General features: G+C 38.8%; 1 protein-coding gene across 2 annotated transcripts in view; it reads right to left on the bottom strand.

Annotated features, from left to right (window-relative positions):
• Positions 1–18,531, bottom strand: part of DIAPH3 (diaphanous related formin 3) — a 475,029-nt gene that overhangs the window by 324,031 nt on the left and 132,467 nt on the right. For both annotated transcript variants that reach the window (XM_037038667.1, XM_037038668.1), the window contains 2 exons: positions 16,241–16,377; positions 13,506–13,611 (listed from right to left, as the gene is read on the bottom strand). In XM_037038667.1, the coding sequence (XP_036894562.1) occupies positions 13,506–13,611; positions 16,241–16,377 (243 nt within the window). The remainder of the gene's footprint in view (positions 1–13,505; positions 13,612–16,240; positions 16,378–18,531) is intronic.

The raw sequence follows: 18,531 nt of genomic DNA on the forward strand, positions 1-18,531 counted from the left end.
GTCCCAGTTTCCTTTCCATCACTATTGGTTTCCTGGACATCTCCCTTCATTTCAATTAGTTTAGCCTTTATTTGTTCCTCTAACTTGTGACTAAAATCGACCAGTTCTGTGAGCATCCTGATCTCCAGTATTTTGAACAGTGCATCTGATAGGTTGGCTATTTCTTGGTCACTTAGAGTTATTGGCTCTGGGGCTTTGAGTGGAGCCATGTTTTGGTCTTTTCGAACCTGTTACGTATGAGGGGCAGAGCCCTAGGTGTTCACCAGGGTGGGGCAACTCAGTTGCTGTATGTGGCGGTGGGGTCCAAGAGGGGCAGTGGAGGTCCCCTCTGCTGCTTCCCACCACTGGGGCCTGGGAGGTCTGTCTCACTGCTCGCTCCTTCGCTGCTTTATCTGTGTGCGAATGTGTGACCGCTGTCAGCCTGCTGCCTTGTGTCCTCACTGGGTCTGCCCGTTGCTACCCCACACCTGGGATCCGCCCACGGTTGCCTGCAAGCCTGGGTCGGGAGATCTTTCCCGTCTGACCCTGCTCCGCTGCTGGCTCTACCCCTCTTACCAGTCTGGCTGAATGGTTCGTTGTTGTCGGACTTCCATATAGTTCAATTTTCTGTGTTTTGGCTGCGTTTTTGTTACTGAAACTTTGTTGACTTTAAACTTGGTTGTGAGAGCAGGCACAGTGTTTCCACCTACACCTCCATCTTGGTGGAAGTCTCAGGATGTTGGGATTTTAATGAAGACATTAAGCCATTCCTCTTAAGTCTGTATAACTTTTAATAAATAATTCCTTTTCTTTTCACCAATATCTGACATGGAGAGCTATAATTCTCTGGTGGCGGGCAAGGTAAATCTAGTAGAGGGGACCCCAGGAGAAAGGGGAGTCCATTCGATAACACTGTGTGACCCCCTTCTCTAGTGGCCAATCAGGGGAAATAATGGGAGACCACATGCGCAGTAGCTTCAAAGTAATGTAACTACTTGTACATGAGCAATAAAAGCTCACCAAAACTAGCCAGGAAGGATCTGCCCTGTAATAACCAAATTCCTCCAGCCAACGAGGTCGATCTCTGCTTGGAGTTGGCCTGCTCCCGTGTTCTCGGCTATAAACTCTGTGTGTTTAGTTCAATTCTTTGTCCCAATCACCAAGAACCTGGTTACCTGTGCCCACCTGTAACAATGGGAATACGGAAAAACTACATAAAAACAAAGACAGCTTAATAATGGCACAGACTCTTAAGGATTAATAGGAAGGCAGCCTGATGAAGAGGACGACCAACATGTTGCAAGCAGAGGGATTAATGCTAACTTACTAGGAATTTGGGTTCCCTAAGAAGTTTATAGGGTGGGAAGGAAGAGGGCAGGGGAAGAAGTCAATGGAGCTGAGGCTGGACAAAGAGAAAGGGTAGATGAGGTACCAGATGCAAACAGAAATAGTGGCCAACATACAAGATTTTACGCAAAGAAAAGTCAATAATAGAGGCAAGTTAAGAATCTGTCATAGAAGTAAGTTTGATGAGCAATAAGGGGGAGCTTGAACATTTGAAATATAAAGAACAATGGACATGGTGTAATGGCTGGATGGACAGGGGTTGAAGACAAGAATTTACAACAGTCCTGCTACCTTTGTTATTCAAGTAACAGGAGACATAGAAAATTGTGTTAGGGAGAGAAACAAGTTTTCTCTAACAGGTTGAAGGAGAGAAACAAGTTTTATAGGAGAATAGAAAAAAAATCCACTTTTGAAATTCTGACACTGAAATGGAGCCATTAGGAATCTCTCATTCATTAATAAAAAGTAGTTACTGAGTACCTTACCCTATGCCACCTGGGGATATTAACAGAAACTCAAGGAAATAATAAGTGAGATGTTCATCATAAAGAATTAATCACCATGCTCTGCTTGATGTTCCAAAAACGCAGCATATGATCTCCATTAATTTGCATTATGCCATACTAATTGCTTCAATAGCAGTTCTGGAACTGCGAAAAGTAAGAAAACAAGGACCTTCTGCCCTCTGGGGAGCATCCTAAGTTAACAAAAAACTCTATCTTTGGGCATCAGACTGCAGTTCACTTTCTGTTTTATTAGCTCATACAATTCATTCCACCAAAGCCTATTTATTGGTGCCTACTATGTATCAGACACTATTCTTTTTCTAGGGATATAGCTATAAAAGAGAGAGAGAAAGACAGAGAAAGTCAAGAGTTGAATCTACATCTTTGGGCCTAGGCAATTCAAAGAATAAAGTTGTCATTTATTTGGATGAGAAACACCATGGGGCAAATGAGCTTGTGAAGAAAGATCAGGAATTCATTTTTTAATGTTAAATTGGAAGTATCTACATCAAAAAGAGTTGGGGGGGGTGGTTATAGGAGACTACAGTTCAAGAAAGAGATTACCATAGTGAAATGAGGTGCAAAGCAAAAAGGACCCCAATATAGAGCTTGTTCCCCCACAACCCTTGGTTGGGGGGTGGGGGAACAGATCATAAGACAATTAAGATACTTTTCATAATAATGGCAAGTCCATGCCTAGCTAGTAGCTGTGCTACCACCCTGAGGTAAAGGGTGTGTATGTGACTTCTACCACATATGGTGACTTCTGACTTGGGGTGGTGGTGGGGGATTTGCACCTGAGCTATAGGCATAAAGTTGGTTCTCCCGGTGTCACTGAGTCACTCTTGCCCTGACTAAAGGTGGCAGCAAAGTGAACGTACACAATACAGGAAAGCGGCAAACGTAGTTCATTACAGGGAGAGCCGCATAAGAGGTCACTTAGGAAGCTCCAGGTCAGGATTTAAACTGAGGGCAGACAGAAAGAAGAGGCTGATCTGCCATGAGAGCTGAGAGTAGGCAGCAACCATGCTGACCTGTAGTAACACGGGCAGCCATGTGAGAGAGATTCAGCACTGCTGGTGGTAGGAAGAGAAGGGCCATGTGGGCGGAGTCTAGAGGAGAAGGAGCTATGACATAGCAGGTAGGCAGTTTCTAGTCAGCGTTTGGCCAGGCAGCCTGGCGTAGCAGGGAGAGAACAGCGTGCTGCTGCTCTGATCGGGCCCGACTCAGAAGCCATCAAGAACTCTGCCTTGCAAGATGCTGACTCTTGGGACTCGGAACATACAGAAAACCCACTCTCTTGGTGCTGTGCCCTTCCTGGATTTCACGATGATCCAGTGGAACATGGCACATGTATCCTTGGACCACACATGGAGGCTGATGACAAGGCAGCCCAGATCCTGAAGGGGAGAGCTGCTGTGAGAGGATGGGGACTGAAACCCACAGGTGCACCTTCCAGAGAGGATGGAGGTCTGCTTGAGCAGCCAGCTCACGCACACACAAAGTCACGGGGTTTGGTTTCTGCTTTTAGCATTTTGGGGTGCAAGGGAAGTACTGGGTCTCATGGAACAACAGGGCTCTGGGCAGAAGTGTGCACAGCCCCCTACCCCAAGGTTTCACCCCAGTAAATAAAAACCTCTCTCTCTCCACACTAACTGTTAGGTCATGCACCAAGCTCCACACAAACAGGTCCCTGTTTGCTTGGTACAATTGCAATAGAACAAAAACACCAAGAGTTTCGATGGATCATCTAGGAGGTAGTAGAAAAAGAGAAGAAAAGAAGGACATTGAAAAACTGATAGGGGCTGTTCAATTGTAGGCTTCAATTTGTAGGTTGAGGAAATATAAATAAATAAATAAATAAACAAACAAACAAATAAATAAATAAATGAGGAGGAGGAAGAGGAGACACCAACAGGTGTAGTGACTGAGTGCCGGGCTTACCTAAGTTCACAGGCTTCCAGGGCAGATGCTTTCTCCCTGGTTGTGCTAAAGGAACAGAGATGATATCTAACCAACAGCAAAGCAAGTATTCTTTAGAAAGCTCACTCTTCAGTCAACTTGTTCCTCCTGGATCTAAGTAGATGTTCTTACAAGTAAAATGATGGCTCTACTACATTAAAAACATATCAGCTGCAGAAGCTAAATCCAGCCTGGAAACAACTACCAGTAAAGGACTTAAATAAAAATTCTATCAGAATCAGTGAACAATACTTATTATCTGGGCACAAAAGATACTGCTCAGACTGCTATTCATCTCTCCGACCCCATAGCAGATATCACCTGTCTCTCTCCACACAATCAAATTTCACATTTATCAAGTTAAAATGAACAAATGATGTCTACAAAGAAATATTTTGCCTCCAGTACAAATAAACTCAAAGACTTTAAATAAACATACTTTAATTCAGAATAAAAGCCAAATAGAACACGCTATATAATATGCACAAACACAAAAATAGTAAAGTAAATCAGTAAATGAAGTAGTATAATTTTATTTACACTTCCAACTATATGTTCTGTAAATGATAGATACAGTAAGAGAGCAAGCCAGAACTTGGGGTGACTGCAGTTATCCCAGATTCCAAAATAAAATTGCAGGATTCAAAAAGCTATAATTTACATGAACAGGAATGCTGAAAAACAAACTTGGATTTTAAAATATTTATTCAGAAACTCCTCCTGAGACATCATTAATTTCTTCTCTTTCCTCCCATAAATTTGGTTGGAACTGCCAGTATTGCAATTTTCATAGGAAACATTGGCTGGCTGTAAAATCTTGAGTATAAGCTTCGTAAGGACAGGGGTGTATTTCATTCATCTTCATAGCTCTGATACCTACCACAACCAGTATGCAATAGTCACTGCATAATTAACTGACTTGCTGGTTAATCACGAAACTTAGCATTTACCTTTGAGGCATGAGTTAAGTTTATCTTTCTGGTGGTCTATTGTAGCCTAAGTGAAGAAATAAATTATGCAGCCCTGGCCAGATAGCTCACTTGGTTAGAGTGTCGTCCTGATATGCCTAGGCTGTGGTTAAATCCTGGGTCAGAGCACATATAAGAACCAACCAATGAATGTATCAATATATTGGAAGAGCAAATCAATGTCTGTCCCTCTTTCACAATAAATTTTTAAAATTTTTTAAATTATGCCCACTCACAAAACTGGCAGGAAATTATAGACAAAAATGTTAACCACTAGTTTATACTTAAGTGTACTCCATGATAATAAGTTCCCATTGGAATGTTACTTTACTATATTTTTCATGGCTATTAGCTTAATGGCACATTATTTACCAGTCCAATTAACATGTTTGGTGTTTGATTTGTATTGGTATATTAATCTTACTCGTTAATCCTACTGATTTTGACTACTACTCAATAAAACTTGTAGTCAAAACAGAGAAATTAAATCCATCTCTGTATCCTTCTGGAATGCTCCAACAATGGCCCTAAAATTAACTCTACCACACTCTGTATTCTTCACTGGCTCTGTCATTAAATGTGAGAACAATTTATTTAAAACTGAAAATAACTTAAGCTGACAATGATTTTTTTGTGGGGGGATGAAAGATATGTAAAAACTGCAAGTCAAGAAATGGCAATTCATTAAGAAAGACTTTATTTGATCTCAGGCAAAATTAACCTTGGGTGCACTTTTAGCTTTTAAGGCCCAAAGGCGGCAGAGTGGGGGGGAGCAATTAAATTTGGCTAAATCACAAGGCATTTTAACCTATGATTTGTGTAATTATTGCCTGATGACAAATACTCCAAATTCATAGTTTTAACTCAATTAAGGGTGATTTTTAATACTCAGTTTTTAATACTTTAATAAACCTGAACCACTTAAAAATGAAGGAAATTGTAAAATTTTTACATAAAAAATACAAACTTTCCCTATTTTCTCATATTAAAAAATTAAGATCTAATCAAATTTTCAAAGATCTAGTCTGTAGTTAAACTCCATGAAATACAATGAGATTGAAGAATCCACCTTTTTTTTTTTTTAAGTTAAAAACGTTCACTGTCATTGTGGCTAAGATGAACATAACTGAGGTGAAGAGATTAAGAATTTTTTAAAAAACCCTCATAGACACAGACAAGAGTTTGGTGATTACCAGGGAAAGGAAGGTGAGGGGAGAACTGGGTGAAGGTGGGATAAATGGTGATGGAAAAACACTTGAATTGGGCCGGTGAACACAGAACACAATATACAGATGATGTACTAGAGAATTATACACTAAAACCTGTATAATTTTATTAACCAATGTCACTTCAATAAACTCAATAAAACTAAAGAAATTTTGGCTCAAGAATTCTCAAACTACCTTGCCAAGTTCTCCCTAGAACAGCACAGCAGCCCGAGATGTTTCCAGCCAACCTCCCTCCCTCCCTCCCTCCCTCCCTCTCCCCTTCCTTTCTTCTCTCCCTTCCTCCTTCCTTCACCTAACTCTCTCTCCAGGTTCCCCCATGGCCACTTCCCCTGTTGGACATCAGAGGTCTTGCTCTCAGAGGATGCAGATTAACACAGCCTGTTCCACAAAGAAAGTTGTCTGATTAATAAGTTTATCACTAAAACTTCATATTTAACAGAACACTTCCACATTTTCTTATTTTTCTCTAAATGTAAGCACCCTCTTCACTTTAATTTGTAACCAACCATGAGATACTTGTGAAGACCATATGCATGGCACATACCTAAATGTGCCTGGAACATAATTTTCCTCTAGTAACAGTTCCAGAAACATCAAAGGCTTGGATTGGATTTCAAACTTCTGCTTCTTTGGAAAACACAGAGTAGGCAAAAGGAGGTTTACAGTAGCTAGTAGACAAAACAGTTTATCCTTGTATCATTTATTATTTATTGTATTATTTATTTGTATTACAACTATAAGCCTACTTCTGCCCTCCTCCATTTATTGCAGGGTGCAGAAATATCTACCACAGAAATCCTAGGAGGACATACCAACCACTCCTCTCCACTGACTCCTGAAAAGATACATCTGCCCACTGTTGCAACAACATTATCACTAGACCCTGAGAAACTTAATGATATGATGGCTGCACAAACATTTGAATGTGATTAATGCCACTGATCCATACCCTTAAAAAATAACTAAAATGGCAAGTTTTACATTAGGTATAATTTACCACCGTTTTTCAAAAAAAGAACAATAGCTATAGATTTTAACAGAAGCTAAAAAAAGAAAGAGATTTATTTATACTAAGTAAAATAGTAAAAATAAGTGATCCACAGGAAGACCCAGCATAAATCCTGCTATTTGTCAGCACCTAAAGAGTACAATACCAAACCAAACTCTGGGAAACCTGGGGTTAATTCCATAAAAGGAATTACCTATCTTTAGGGAGCAAGCTCAGAAACTAAAGTTGCTACAGGTCCACAAAGCATCAAGACAAGAGAACAATAATTCACCCCTCTAAAACAAGTTTCCCCATGACTTCCCTTATTCGTGCTGGCCCTCTGACATAACCAATTCTTCTAGTCTCTGATTAAGAAGCTTCACAGAGCACTTTTCCCTTCAGTCAGTAATTAATGTAAGGAAAATACTACATAGCATCACATAAACCAAAGTTAATGAAGGTCTCATTTCATCAGATCTCCCTCACGGGACAGGGAGTGTATAGGAGCGCCACCAGGAGCACCACACTGAAGGAAAGTCACGAAGGTGACATGGGGAGCTTCGGTGGTCTGCTCCCTGTAGGAAGACAATTCTCCAGGAGCTCTTACACTTCTGCATGTGTTCTAAGTAGAGGCGCTGGTGGCCTTTCTTCTCATGATGTTTTCAAGGATGTTTGCATAGCCATACACTTGGAACAGAGACATGTCTTCTCTCCAAGGCAGGGGGCAGTCACGCATTCTGTCTAGTATAATAAAGATGGTCTCTTTTTGGAGCAAAGGGCAGGTACATGTACAGCCCATTGTAAAAGATTTCAGTTCTCAAAGTTCAAAATTCCACTTTGACAGCAAAACTGCCATCTCTGCCGTATCTTTAGATAGTTACTCCAAAACCAAAAATTGGACTCAGTTATTTCCAAAACTGAGAATCCTATGCCCTACATAGGGAAGCCAGAATTAACTTGCCTCATTCTCCAAAAATGCTGTGACTTGTACCTTAGAGATGGTCATAAAAGATGTTTAAGTGTTTCAGGAAATACCAACCAGTAGACCAGGAAACCCTCTGACAACTATGGAAATCTCTCCAAACTGAGGTGACCTTAGCTCATCCGGAAAGCCTCTGGAGCGAAAACTGATCACTATTTGTGTGCACCCTGCAGGCAGTTATCCCTATGATGAGAGTCACCCAATTAGAAAAGGTGGTGAGAAGCGTGTCCCTGATTTTAGCTGAAATGATCAGTGACACCTCATCAGCTCTGGGAGGCACGCAGTTCAGCACCAACTCACCCGCCAGACTGTATGGATAAGAGGATTGCCCTAGACTCCCTGTTTGCTGAACGAGAAGTCCATGCAATCAGCAATACATCATTCTGTACCTGAATTAATATCTCAAGCCAAGCAGAAAGATCAATAGAAAAAATTAAGAAAGCTTCCTGGTATTCTAAAGCAGACCCAGGTTGTCTGCAGAATTTGTTCAGCTGATGGGACCTGGGACCTGACGGCACAGCTGAGGTCGATACTGCAGGTCAGCCTCAACGTCTTGTTGACCAGCAGCCTTAATTAAATATCTATGAGACAAACTAAACAGATTTCATCACAGCCTATATAAATCAGAATGATCGCTGCCCATGATAATCGGGTTGTATTCCCTAAACTCATGGTTTCTCTCTAAAAACACAACCCACTGCGACTGCCCATTGGGGCTGATGCAAAGCTGACACTCAATCTACAGCTATTGCTATGGCTAATAAAGTCCTTCATGTTTGATCTAAGAGTTTGTGTCTTCTGACAGCGACCCTAAAACTGATAGACTAACTTGTTAGTTTACAAGTGGTATAAAATTGCAGACCATTCGTGTTCTTCACACTGCACAGCCATGAGTCCAAGGGGACTAGATTAGGAAAGGAAACCCACAGGACAGGAAAGGTGTGGCAGGCTGTCACTCTGGGCCTGAGAACACAGACACAAAAGGAAAGCCAAATATTCACTCAACAACACTCTAGAATCCCCACACTTGGTTCCTTCCCTGACAAAAATCTACAATTCATATCAACCCTGTGACAACAGCAAAGCTTCCAACAAACTCTTTAAAAGCTAGATTAATGCTTCTGGTACTCTAGCAAAGTGTGTTTCTAAAAAGAGGAGAAAAAGGACACACACAGAAAGAAAGAAGAGAGAGAGAGAGGAGAGAAATGAAAATAACAGATAATATCAAGATGTAGCAGAAACTAGAGATTGGTTCACCCATACTTAGTCCAACCCTTTTCTGCTAAAAAATGACCTGGCCAACAAGAGGGGACAATTACATGTATGAAGAAGACAGGTCCATGAGAAGAAAGCTTTGGGGCTCTATTGTCTGTCCTTCGTGTCTCGATGCTAACTAGAGTAAAGTGTTGGGAGTGGTGTTTCCATTAGAACATCTCTAGATGTGGATTCCGACATTTCTTCTTCTCATTACTTCTGGCTATCCACTATCCACACATCGTTCTCTGAACCTGCCAGGAACTCCGCAAGGTGTCCAGAGGTTCCTGCTTAAACCACCTAGAGGAGATTATGCTGCTTGAAGCCGAAAACCACATCTGCTACACTTGGGAAAAAAATAATGTGTATCTACTTTAACTCCAATATTTAATTACACTTGTACTTCTTTCCTCACAGTAAGACTCTCTAAGGCCTGAAAATAATTTTGAGTTATTTCTGGAACTCAGTTTTTTACATTTTTACTAGCTATTGGGGGCTGAGCAGAGCATTGCAGGGCAGTAGAAGTGTGCTCATTCCTTCAGAAACATAGACAGCCAAATTATCTTCATTATTATTATCAGACTCAAGAAAATCTAAAAGTCCTCCTTTAAAAAGTACATTGTTATAAATATACTTTGCAAGAAAAAAATGAATTTTTTTGAATTTTACTACTAACCATTTCCTCTGACATAAAAACAAACAATTGGGTTCTATTTGATTCAGCAACGAACAAGTTTTGTTTTTAATTTGGTGATCTGCCAATATCACCCAAACTAGTATATTTTAATATATGCAAATTATACAGCTAATAGAGTAAAATGGGCACTTACAGCCGTAGTTTTATGGGAAAACTGATAACTGGCTAGCTTTAAAATATGCTTTGTTTTATAGAAAAGTCCAAAGCACTCAAAAAGGAAAGTATTTTTAGATATTACCAAAGTGCTGCTTTATCATTTTAAACATAAGTAGAGCACAATCAGCAATCCCAGAAAAGAGAATCTTCCCCAACCCCCAAAATAGCCTCTAAAAATTGGGAACTTTTAAGTCTTAACTTAAGGTTGCCATCTCCTAGCAATTCCACACATTAGGCTTCAGAATAATGGGAAACCTCAATTAAAAAGTAAAAATTCACAACAAAATGGATTAAAAGGGGAAGTAAGGATTAACAGTTGTTTTCACTGTATTCTCAATCAAGAGCATGCAAATTTAACCTGAATTTATCCTAAAAGTGGAAAGAAATGAACTTAAATAAGTGATGTCATGATGACTTTTCATTTATCAATGAAAACTAAACTTTATGAACAATGTCAAGAAATTTATTTTAGTGTTTACAGGGCATCAAAAAATAACAGTATTAACCATAAAAATATAATTATTTACAACTAAGGCCATTAGTTTCATGAAAGCAAATACAACCAGCCACCTACATCTTGGTAAAAAAATTTCTTACGAACTGTATTAAATACATGACTTCTACAAATACTAAAAGAAGACACTGGGGCTGGCCCCAGTCCTCTGCACCCCGTCTCCCCTTCCATGAACATGAAAAATAAGCACTCAGAGAAAACACATCCTCTCCACAAATACCCACAGCTACATTTTTTATAAAAGTCAGAAAGTAGAAACATCCCAAACCTCCAAGTGACAAATGATAAACAAAATGCAGCACACATCCAAAAAACAAAAAATGAAGTTCTGATACATGTTATAAACATGGATGAACTTTGAAAATATTGTACTAAGTGAATGAAGCCAGTCACAAAGGACCAGAAATTGCATGATTTCATTTATATCATATGTCCAGACTATGAAACCTTATAGAGATAGTCAATTAATGGTCACCTAGAGCTAAGGGATGAGGAGTTTCTTTTAGGGATGATGAAACTGTTCTAAAATTGTAGTGAAAGCTGAACAACTCTGCAGTTATTAACACTGAACATATACTTTAAAGTGGGTAAATTATATAATGTGAATTTATGTAATTTATATAAATTTATATAAAGCTATTAAAAAAGAAATCACTTCAAATCCATATCAAGTCTTTAGACATATATGTATACATTTTAATTTCTCATGTCTTGGTAACATCTTGCATTAAAGTATACCAAAAAGAGGAAACTGAAATCAGTACAGTCCACAGTTCATTCAGACTGTACCACCTTCACACTCATGTGTGTATGTGCAATCTATGAACCTTTATCATATGTGTAGATTTATATAACCATCACTACAATCAAGACACACAACTGTTTCAACCATACAAGACTCACCCTTGCTATTTATTTATGGCCACACTTCCCAGACACAATCCCCAAACCTTTGGCAACTATCAAACTGTTCTCCAGCTCTATAATTTGGTTATTTGAAAAATATTATATAAAAGAAATTACATAATGCTTAACCTTTCAGAACGGGCATTTTTCAATTAGGATGATTCTTTAGAGATCATGCAAGTTATGTGTATCAATGGTTCACTCCTTTCTGAGTAGTGTTCTGTGGAATGGCTGCGCCACCATTTAATCATTCACCAGTGGTCAAGGGCTCTGGGTTGTTTCCAGTTTGGAGCTATGACAAATAGAGTTGCCATAAAAATTTGTTTATTTCTGTACGTGTGAAAACTTTCATTAATCTGGGATAAATGTTCAAGAGTGTAATTGCTGGGTTGTATAGTCAATACCAATTTTAATATCAACACTGGTAATGTTCCTGAAAAAAAAAAGATCACTTCCAATCTCCACCCTCCACTGACTTTGTTTAATTTAACAAAATTATTTTTTACAACTTGCTTTTACTCAACAATTCTGCTAAAGGACTGAGCACTGCACTAGCATTTCGAAAACATTATCCTATGTAACCCTTGCATCGACAACAAGCTAGATACTGATATTAATTATCTCCATCTTACAACTGAGACCAAGCTACAGAAGAGGTCTGGGGTTGACCCAGAGTCACACAACTAGGATATAAAGAGCTGGAATTTAAATTGGAGGCAGCCTGCCTCAGAAGTCTATTCCTTTCACCACAAGACACTACATCTCCCACTTTCGTAGCATGTATGTGATTAGATACAAAAAGTATATGTTAGTACAAAAAAAGTCTTCATTTAGGGCATAAAGTTTATATGCGACCATTAAATTTCATAAGTGAGATTTTAAAAACTAGACGTGATCTCTAACATGCTGCAAAAGTAAGCAAAATTAATCTAATAGTCTGATATTTGCACAAATATTGTACATACAAAAATTAACGTGATTACTGGATGAAAATTCACCTAAAGCAGTTGTTCAGTTTTTCTCCACAAAGTTTCTTTTAGGTTTACTCTTCATTAACATTGTGGTGAATAGGGAATCTGGGGACGGATGGAAAAGGAGGCAAAGAAGGGAAAGGAGGGGAACAGAGCAGGGTCTGTGTCAGAAGTAGGTAGCACATCCCAGATCCTCACTTGCAAGCCCTCCAATAAGCCCGGATGAGCAAGGAAGGGCTCTTTTCCAGGGGCTGCACTAACTGAACCCCATTCAGCAGGGACACACACTCACAGCTACACTCCTGCCTAGTGTCCGGAAACAAATCACAGGAGGATTCCTCACCAGCCACTCAGGACACTGTCATCAGAAATGTCGCCCTCATAAACACCATCATCAGAAATGTCATAATAAATTTATTAATTTGACAATTCCTAATATTTTCCAATTTTTTCTCAGAAATGTTTTATCAAGATTTCCTTAAATATACTCACAATTGATTAGCAGTGATTGTAACAATAATTACAGGTAGAAAAACTCATTTCCTTTTTTAAGGAAAAAGTAAATGAATATTAGTGTGCAGCCTGGATACTCTAATGTTTAATTCCAAATGTGACTTTTGGGGGGCATTTAAATATTTTGAAAATTTCTATAAGTTTACCTTGGTGATCATTATTACTCATATAAAATTTCAGATATAAAAATTATTACAAGAAGACATTAGAAGAAATTGCCAAAAATTTTTCAAAATTATAATCAACTTGTAAAACTAACACAGAATAAACAATTTGTGGGACCACAATCACGTAGTTTACAGAGAAACCTAGTAAGTGAACTTCTAGGAAAGTAACCTATAGAAACAACTGTGGGTGTATACCAAGCTGCATCTATAATATAAATTATGATACAGAATAAATAAAATTTTATACAATTCTTAAAAACAGTATGAAATACTAAATGGCACTCAGGATTTCATACTATCGTGTTCGACAGAAACCAGGCAGAAAACAGGTTATAAAACAATGTGCTTGATGTACATGACACATACTTGCAGTTGAACTGAATTGTGCCGAAGACCTTTCACAATAGAAGAAAATCTGTCGATTCTTCTTTCTTCTCCAGCTGATGTTAAAGCTTCTAAAACCTCTTCAAGGCTATTGGAAATTTTGAATTTATAATAATTAAACTGCAAAAACTGAGAATAACCCAAATGCTATAATCTAACTGCTTGATTTAATAAGCTCTGTAGTCAATACTTCTTCCAGGCAACCAAGAACATTTAAAAGTAGCTTCCTCGGTAGCATCAGTACTTTGCACAGCACATATCAAGCAATGCTCTAAGCATGTTACACATTTTGATTTACTTATTCCTCATAATAACCCTATGATGATGCTCATTTATCAAGCATTTATATAGTGCTTGGTACACATCAGGCACTAACTGAACCAGTTTACAAATAGTAACTCATTTTAATGTCTGAACTTCCTTTTTTGTAATTCTATGAGTTAGGTATTATCATCATCCCGTATCACAAACTAGGCAACTGAGGCGGAAAAGGTTAAGCAATTTGTCCTCCATCTACTAAAAGATGGAGCAAGGATCTAAAACCAGATAGTCTGTGTAGTATGCACCATATAAATGCTCATAACCACTGCGCTTTACTTCCTCTCAAATATAAGTAACGGAAGCTCTGGTAGGCACAAATATATACTAGTAAAAAATTATAGTTGAATAAAAAAAATAGTTTAACAGGAACTACACTGGCTCCTCCTTTAAAGCAAGTATCTGTGTTCACAGACTGAGCACACTGTAGAAGCTCACATGGTTTCATAGTTTGTGAGTCCTAAGGGCTGTGGACTGGTACTGGACACACAAACAGGTGGGTCCTAAGAGTTATCAATATTTCTGTCATTTTGAGTCCTATTTTGAAGTTGAAAAATAATAGAAATAATATGGAACTAGGGGAAGAGGAAAGAAAATAGGAGGGGGCAAAACAAGAAAAAAGGAGAAAGAAAAAGAGGAAAGAAGATGGAAAAGGAAGAAGAAAGAGAAAGGGAAGAAAAAGGAACGAGGGAAGAGAGAAGAAATAGGAAGTGGGGGAGAAACAGACAAAGGAAGAAAGGAAGCAAAGGAAGGAGGAGAAAGGAGAGAAAGGGAGAGAGGGAGCAGAGGAAGTACCTTACACGACAACATTAAATTCACTCTAGAAGGAAACTTGACTTGGGATAGTAAACACATAATACAATATATTTTGATGATATATTATAGAATTATACTCCTGAAATCTATATAATTTTAATAAACAACATCATTCAATAAAGAAGACATTAAATTTACTCTTAGGTCTCTATACCAAAATTAATATAGCCTTTTTAAAATGGAAAATGCAAAGTGCTTAGGCTGTATGCCTGGCTTTGCATGCTGGGATTGCAGCAGGTTCAGCGTCACCCACAGAAACTCTCCTAGGTGCGTATGGGCACAGAAGGGCAGGGCTGAGTGCTGCCACCTGTTGACTCTCCAACTAAATCCAAATTGAGAGGCTCCACAGTCACCAGCCACAGCAGGATCACCACAAGGACAATGTCCCGTTGAGTACAGGAAGTGCCACTTACAGGGCTCTGCCTACCCTTACTTGAGAGGGCTATTTCCATTTGTCTCTAGCTTTTTGGTGTTCATACCTTTATTCTTTTTTAAAGATATTTTATGTAGTTTTTAAATGGCTCCGTGTAATAAGAACCCCCAATCTTCTTTTTTAAAAAAAGTTCCTCCTTATAATTCTTTTAATACGTATGTAATAGTCTTTAATTACAGCTCTAACATAAATAATAATGTCTTTAAAAGCTTCAGTATATATCTTACGGTCAAGAACTTTGTACCCTCAACCTGTAAAATACCATTCCATATGTCTCTTTTTAAATCTGCCTTCATACAGATTTTCAAACAGTATATTTGCTTTTTATAAGGGAAGATACATGACCCACACTTTGAATGATTTCTATCTGAAAAAAACATACAAAGTGGAACTCATTAGCATCTTTTTCAAATCTTCACTTAGCATTTTTATTTAGGATTTGAGTTCAGAACAGTCTAAAATAAGTAAGATGAAGAAGTCAGTATCTCACAGCCTATATCAGGGGTCCCCAAACCCAGGGCCACAAACCAGTACCAGTCCACAGCCCTTTAGGGACCTGGCTGCACAGCAGGAGGTGAGTGGAGAGCAAAGCTCCATCTGCATTTTCAGCAGCTTCCCATTGCTCACATTCCTGCCTGGGCTCCGCCTCCCGTCAGATCAGCAGTGGCATCAGATTCTCACAGGACCATGAACCCGACTGTGAACAGCATATGCAAGGGATCTAGGCTGCACACTCCTCATGAGAACCCAATGCCTGATGATCAGGGGTGGAGCTGAGCCAGCTCAACAACCACAGTGGTGCAAACACAGATTACCATTAGCAAAAAGGTTTGACTGCACAGAGACCGTAACAAACTAATTAGTTGCAGACTCATATCAGTGAGTGGCAAGTGACAATTAAGCTGCATCTGGTGGCAGGCTCTAGAGCCATGCACTGCCCCCAGTCCGTGGAAAAACTCTCTTCCACAAAACTGGTCCCTGGTGCCAAAAAGGTTGGGGACTGCTCGCCTACATGAATCTAAAGCAGTTGCTTAAGTATACTTCATTTCTTTAAGTTCCAGTCTAAAACAGAATAGATAATGAAAACATTAAACAAATCACCTTGTCTTAAATCATTATATAATGAGAGAAGTAAGTGCAGAGGACTCACATGCTCTCCTCCCCAACAATGCACACTGCAGAGAGGAGCTTGACCACATCCGTCATCATACTGGGGTGCTCAGGATCGATCGCCTTGGCTAGCAAAGAAAGACTCCGCTCTTCACTCATAATTCTTTCTAAGCCATACTATAACATTTTGGAAACGAGAGGTTAAATGTTAACAGTTAGTTTAAAAAAAAACAGTGTTCTGAAGAAAATGTACTTATTAAAATATTTATATTTTTAATATTTATTCATATATTAAATTTGTGTAATATATAAATATATTATATAAATATACATTTAATTTATATTTTTACAACTACTAAAGCTAAAAAATATAAAGAATGTAAACATCCTAAAAATGCATAGAAGAATACACTTTATATCAAGAACTATAAGAATCAACCAAATACAAATAACCATTCAAAGATGATTTTATAATACTGACTGATTAATTATTAATATAGATAAGCAGTCAACTGGAGAAGAAAGAAGCAGTGTAAAATATTAAGATTTCCCAATGAAACATACAAAATATAAAGTCAGACAGTGAGGTAGACACTAAGGCCATCAGGATTCTTCCTGTGGAGGGAAGACTGGTAAGAGACCCACTACCAGCAAGAAGCCGCACACTGTCCCGGAGAAATACACCGTGAGCTGCATGTGCAATGAAAAATTTACAAGCAAAAATGAAAACTAGTTTTAATAAACTTATTTCAGTACATCTAAAATAATATCATTTCAACTATAAGCTAAATAAAACATTCGTTGATGAGGCATTTCACTCTCTTCCTCCCAAAGTAGTGTAATCTAGTATGTGTTTTATATTTACAGCTCATTTCAACTCTGACCCGACACATTTCAAATCCTCAATAGCCACATGCATACAGCAATCACACTATACAGTGCAGGCCCAGAGAGTAACACCTCGTTCAAAAACAGGAAGAAGCCGAAGGATGATTTGGGCACATGCCGTATAGAAACTGCCATAAGGAGCATATGTATTTTGACTGGAATATTTATCAGAAACACAGTGTAGTTAGTTGTAAACACGTTATAAAAATGGGATGATCTGGCATAAGAACAAAGTTTGTTTGCTACTGCCGAGATGTCACATCCAATTAGAAGACAGAAGTTATGTTAATGACTCAGTGTTTTGATGTAAGGATGTATATATACATGGCTAAGTCCTCTTTACCATCCATCTATGGAAGAGAAGTATCAAAAAACAAAGAATACAGAAAAGTAATAAAACAATACTGTTTGTCTACCATGCAGCCCAGAGAATCCTCTAGAAGTGAAAAATTGGTTAATTATAGTTATTCCTAAGAATTAAAAAACGCCTCATCCCCATTATAAACCTATGAACCACAGCTTACACTAAAAATTAGCACTAGACATATGTATCACAGCTGAATCTATAACAGGCTTAGACCCCAATGTGTTGAGCGTTATGAGATTTTAGTTACAACTTTCCTATTGTAAATAGCTTTTATGTAAAGGAGCCTTCGCACCGTGCTGAAATACTGTATTTGCTTTAAACTAGGGAACACAGGTACAATGAAGGAGGGACAGAAGATCAAAAGCACCAGGATACAATTTTGGGGAAGACTTCTCTGCTTGGTGGTGACTGAGAAAAGTTACAGAGACAACCACACTGGCCTGGAAATGCTCACTTCTGTGATTTCTTGGGTTTGTGTCACACCTGCAGACAAAGAACACAAAAGCAGGCACGAGACCAGAGACTGCAATGTGCCTCAATGATCATTCCAGGAAACTGTCAGGGGCTTGTAATATACCGCTTAGATCCAATTCAACAATTCAACCAGTCAACAGTTACCAAGTTCAAAGGACCGCCTCTGTCTTCTGAAACGTGAGGACTGAGAAAAGCCTGCCTTCAGCATTTTCCGCTCATTTCCCACCCCCTTGGCTAGCCTTAGCCAGTGAGTGCCTTCCTGGAACAGGAACCCTGTGGTTCCTCCAGCCACTCAAGGGATTTTCATACTACTTTCCTCCGGGTAACACTACAGCTAACTTCTCTGTGCCAAGATCTAAACCATCAGGTAGGAGGCGCAGAACAGCAGCATTCTCTGACCTCCCGATTTTGACCATCATCCTGTGACCCCCAACGCTCGCTCCATCACAGGCAGTATTCTGATTTTGCTAATGTAAAAATGTGTAGTTATCAGTTTAAGTGTGGAATGTAGCCAGTTGTCAATATTCAATATCTAGAACTGAAGATAGAATTGCTGCCTATTTGTATAAAATTACTATCATCCAATTACTTAAAACACAAAG

This window comes from Sturnira hondurensis, unplaced genomic scaffold, assembly GCF_014824575.4.
Source record: "Sturnira hondurensis isolate 20B ecotype Veracruz unplaced genomic scaffold, ASM1482457v3 Scaffold0024805, whole genome shotgun sequence".
NCBI classification, from domain to species: domain Eukaryota; kingdom Metazoa; phylum Chordata; class Mammalia; order Chiroptera; family Phyllostomidae; genus Sturnira; species Sturnira hondurensis.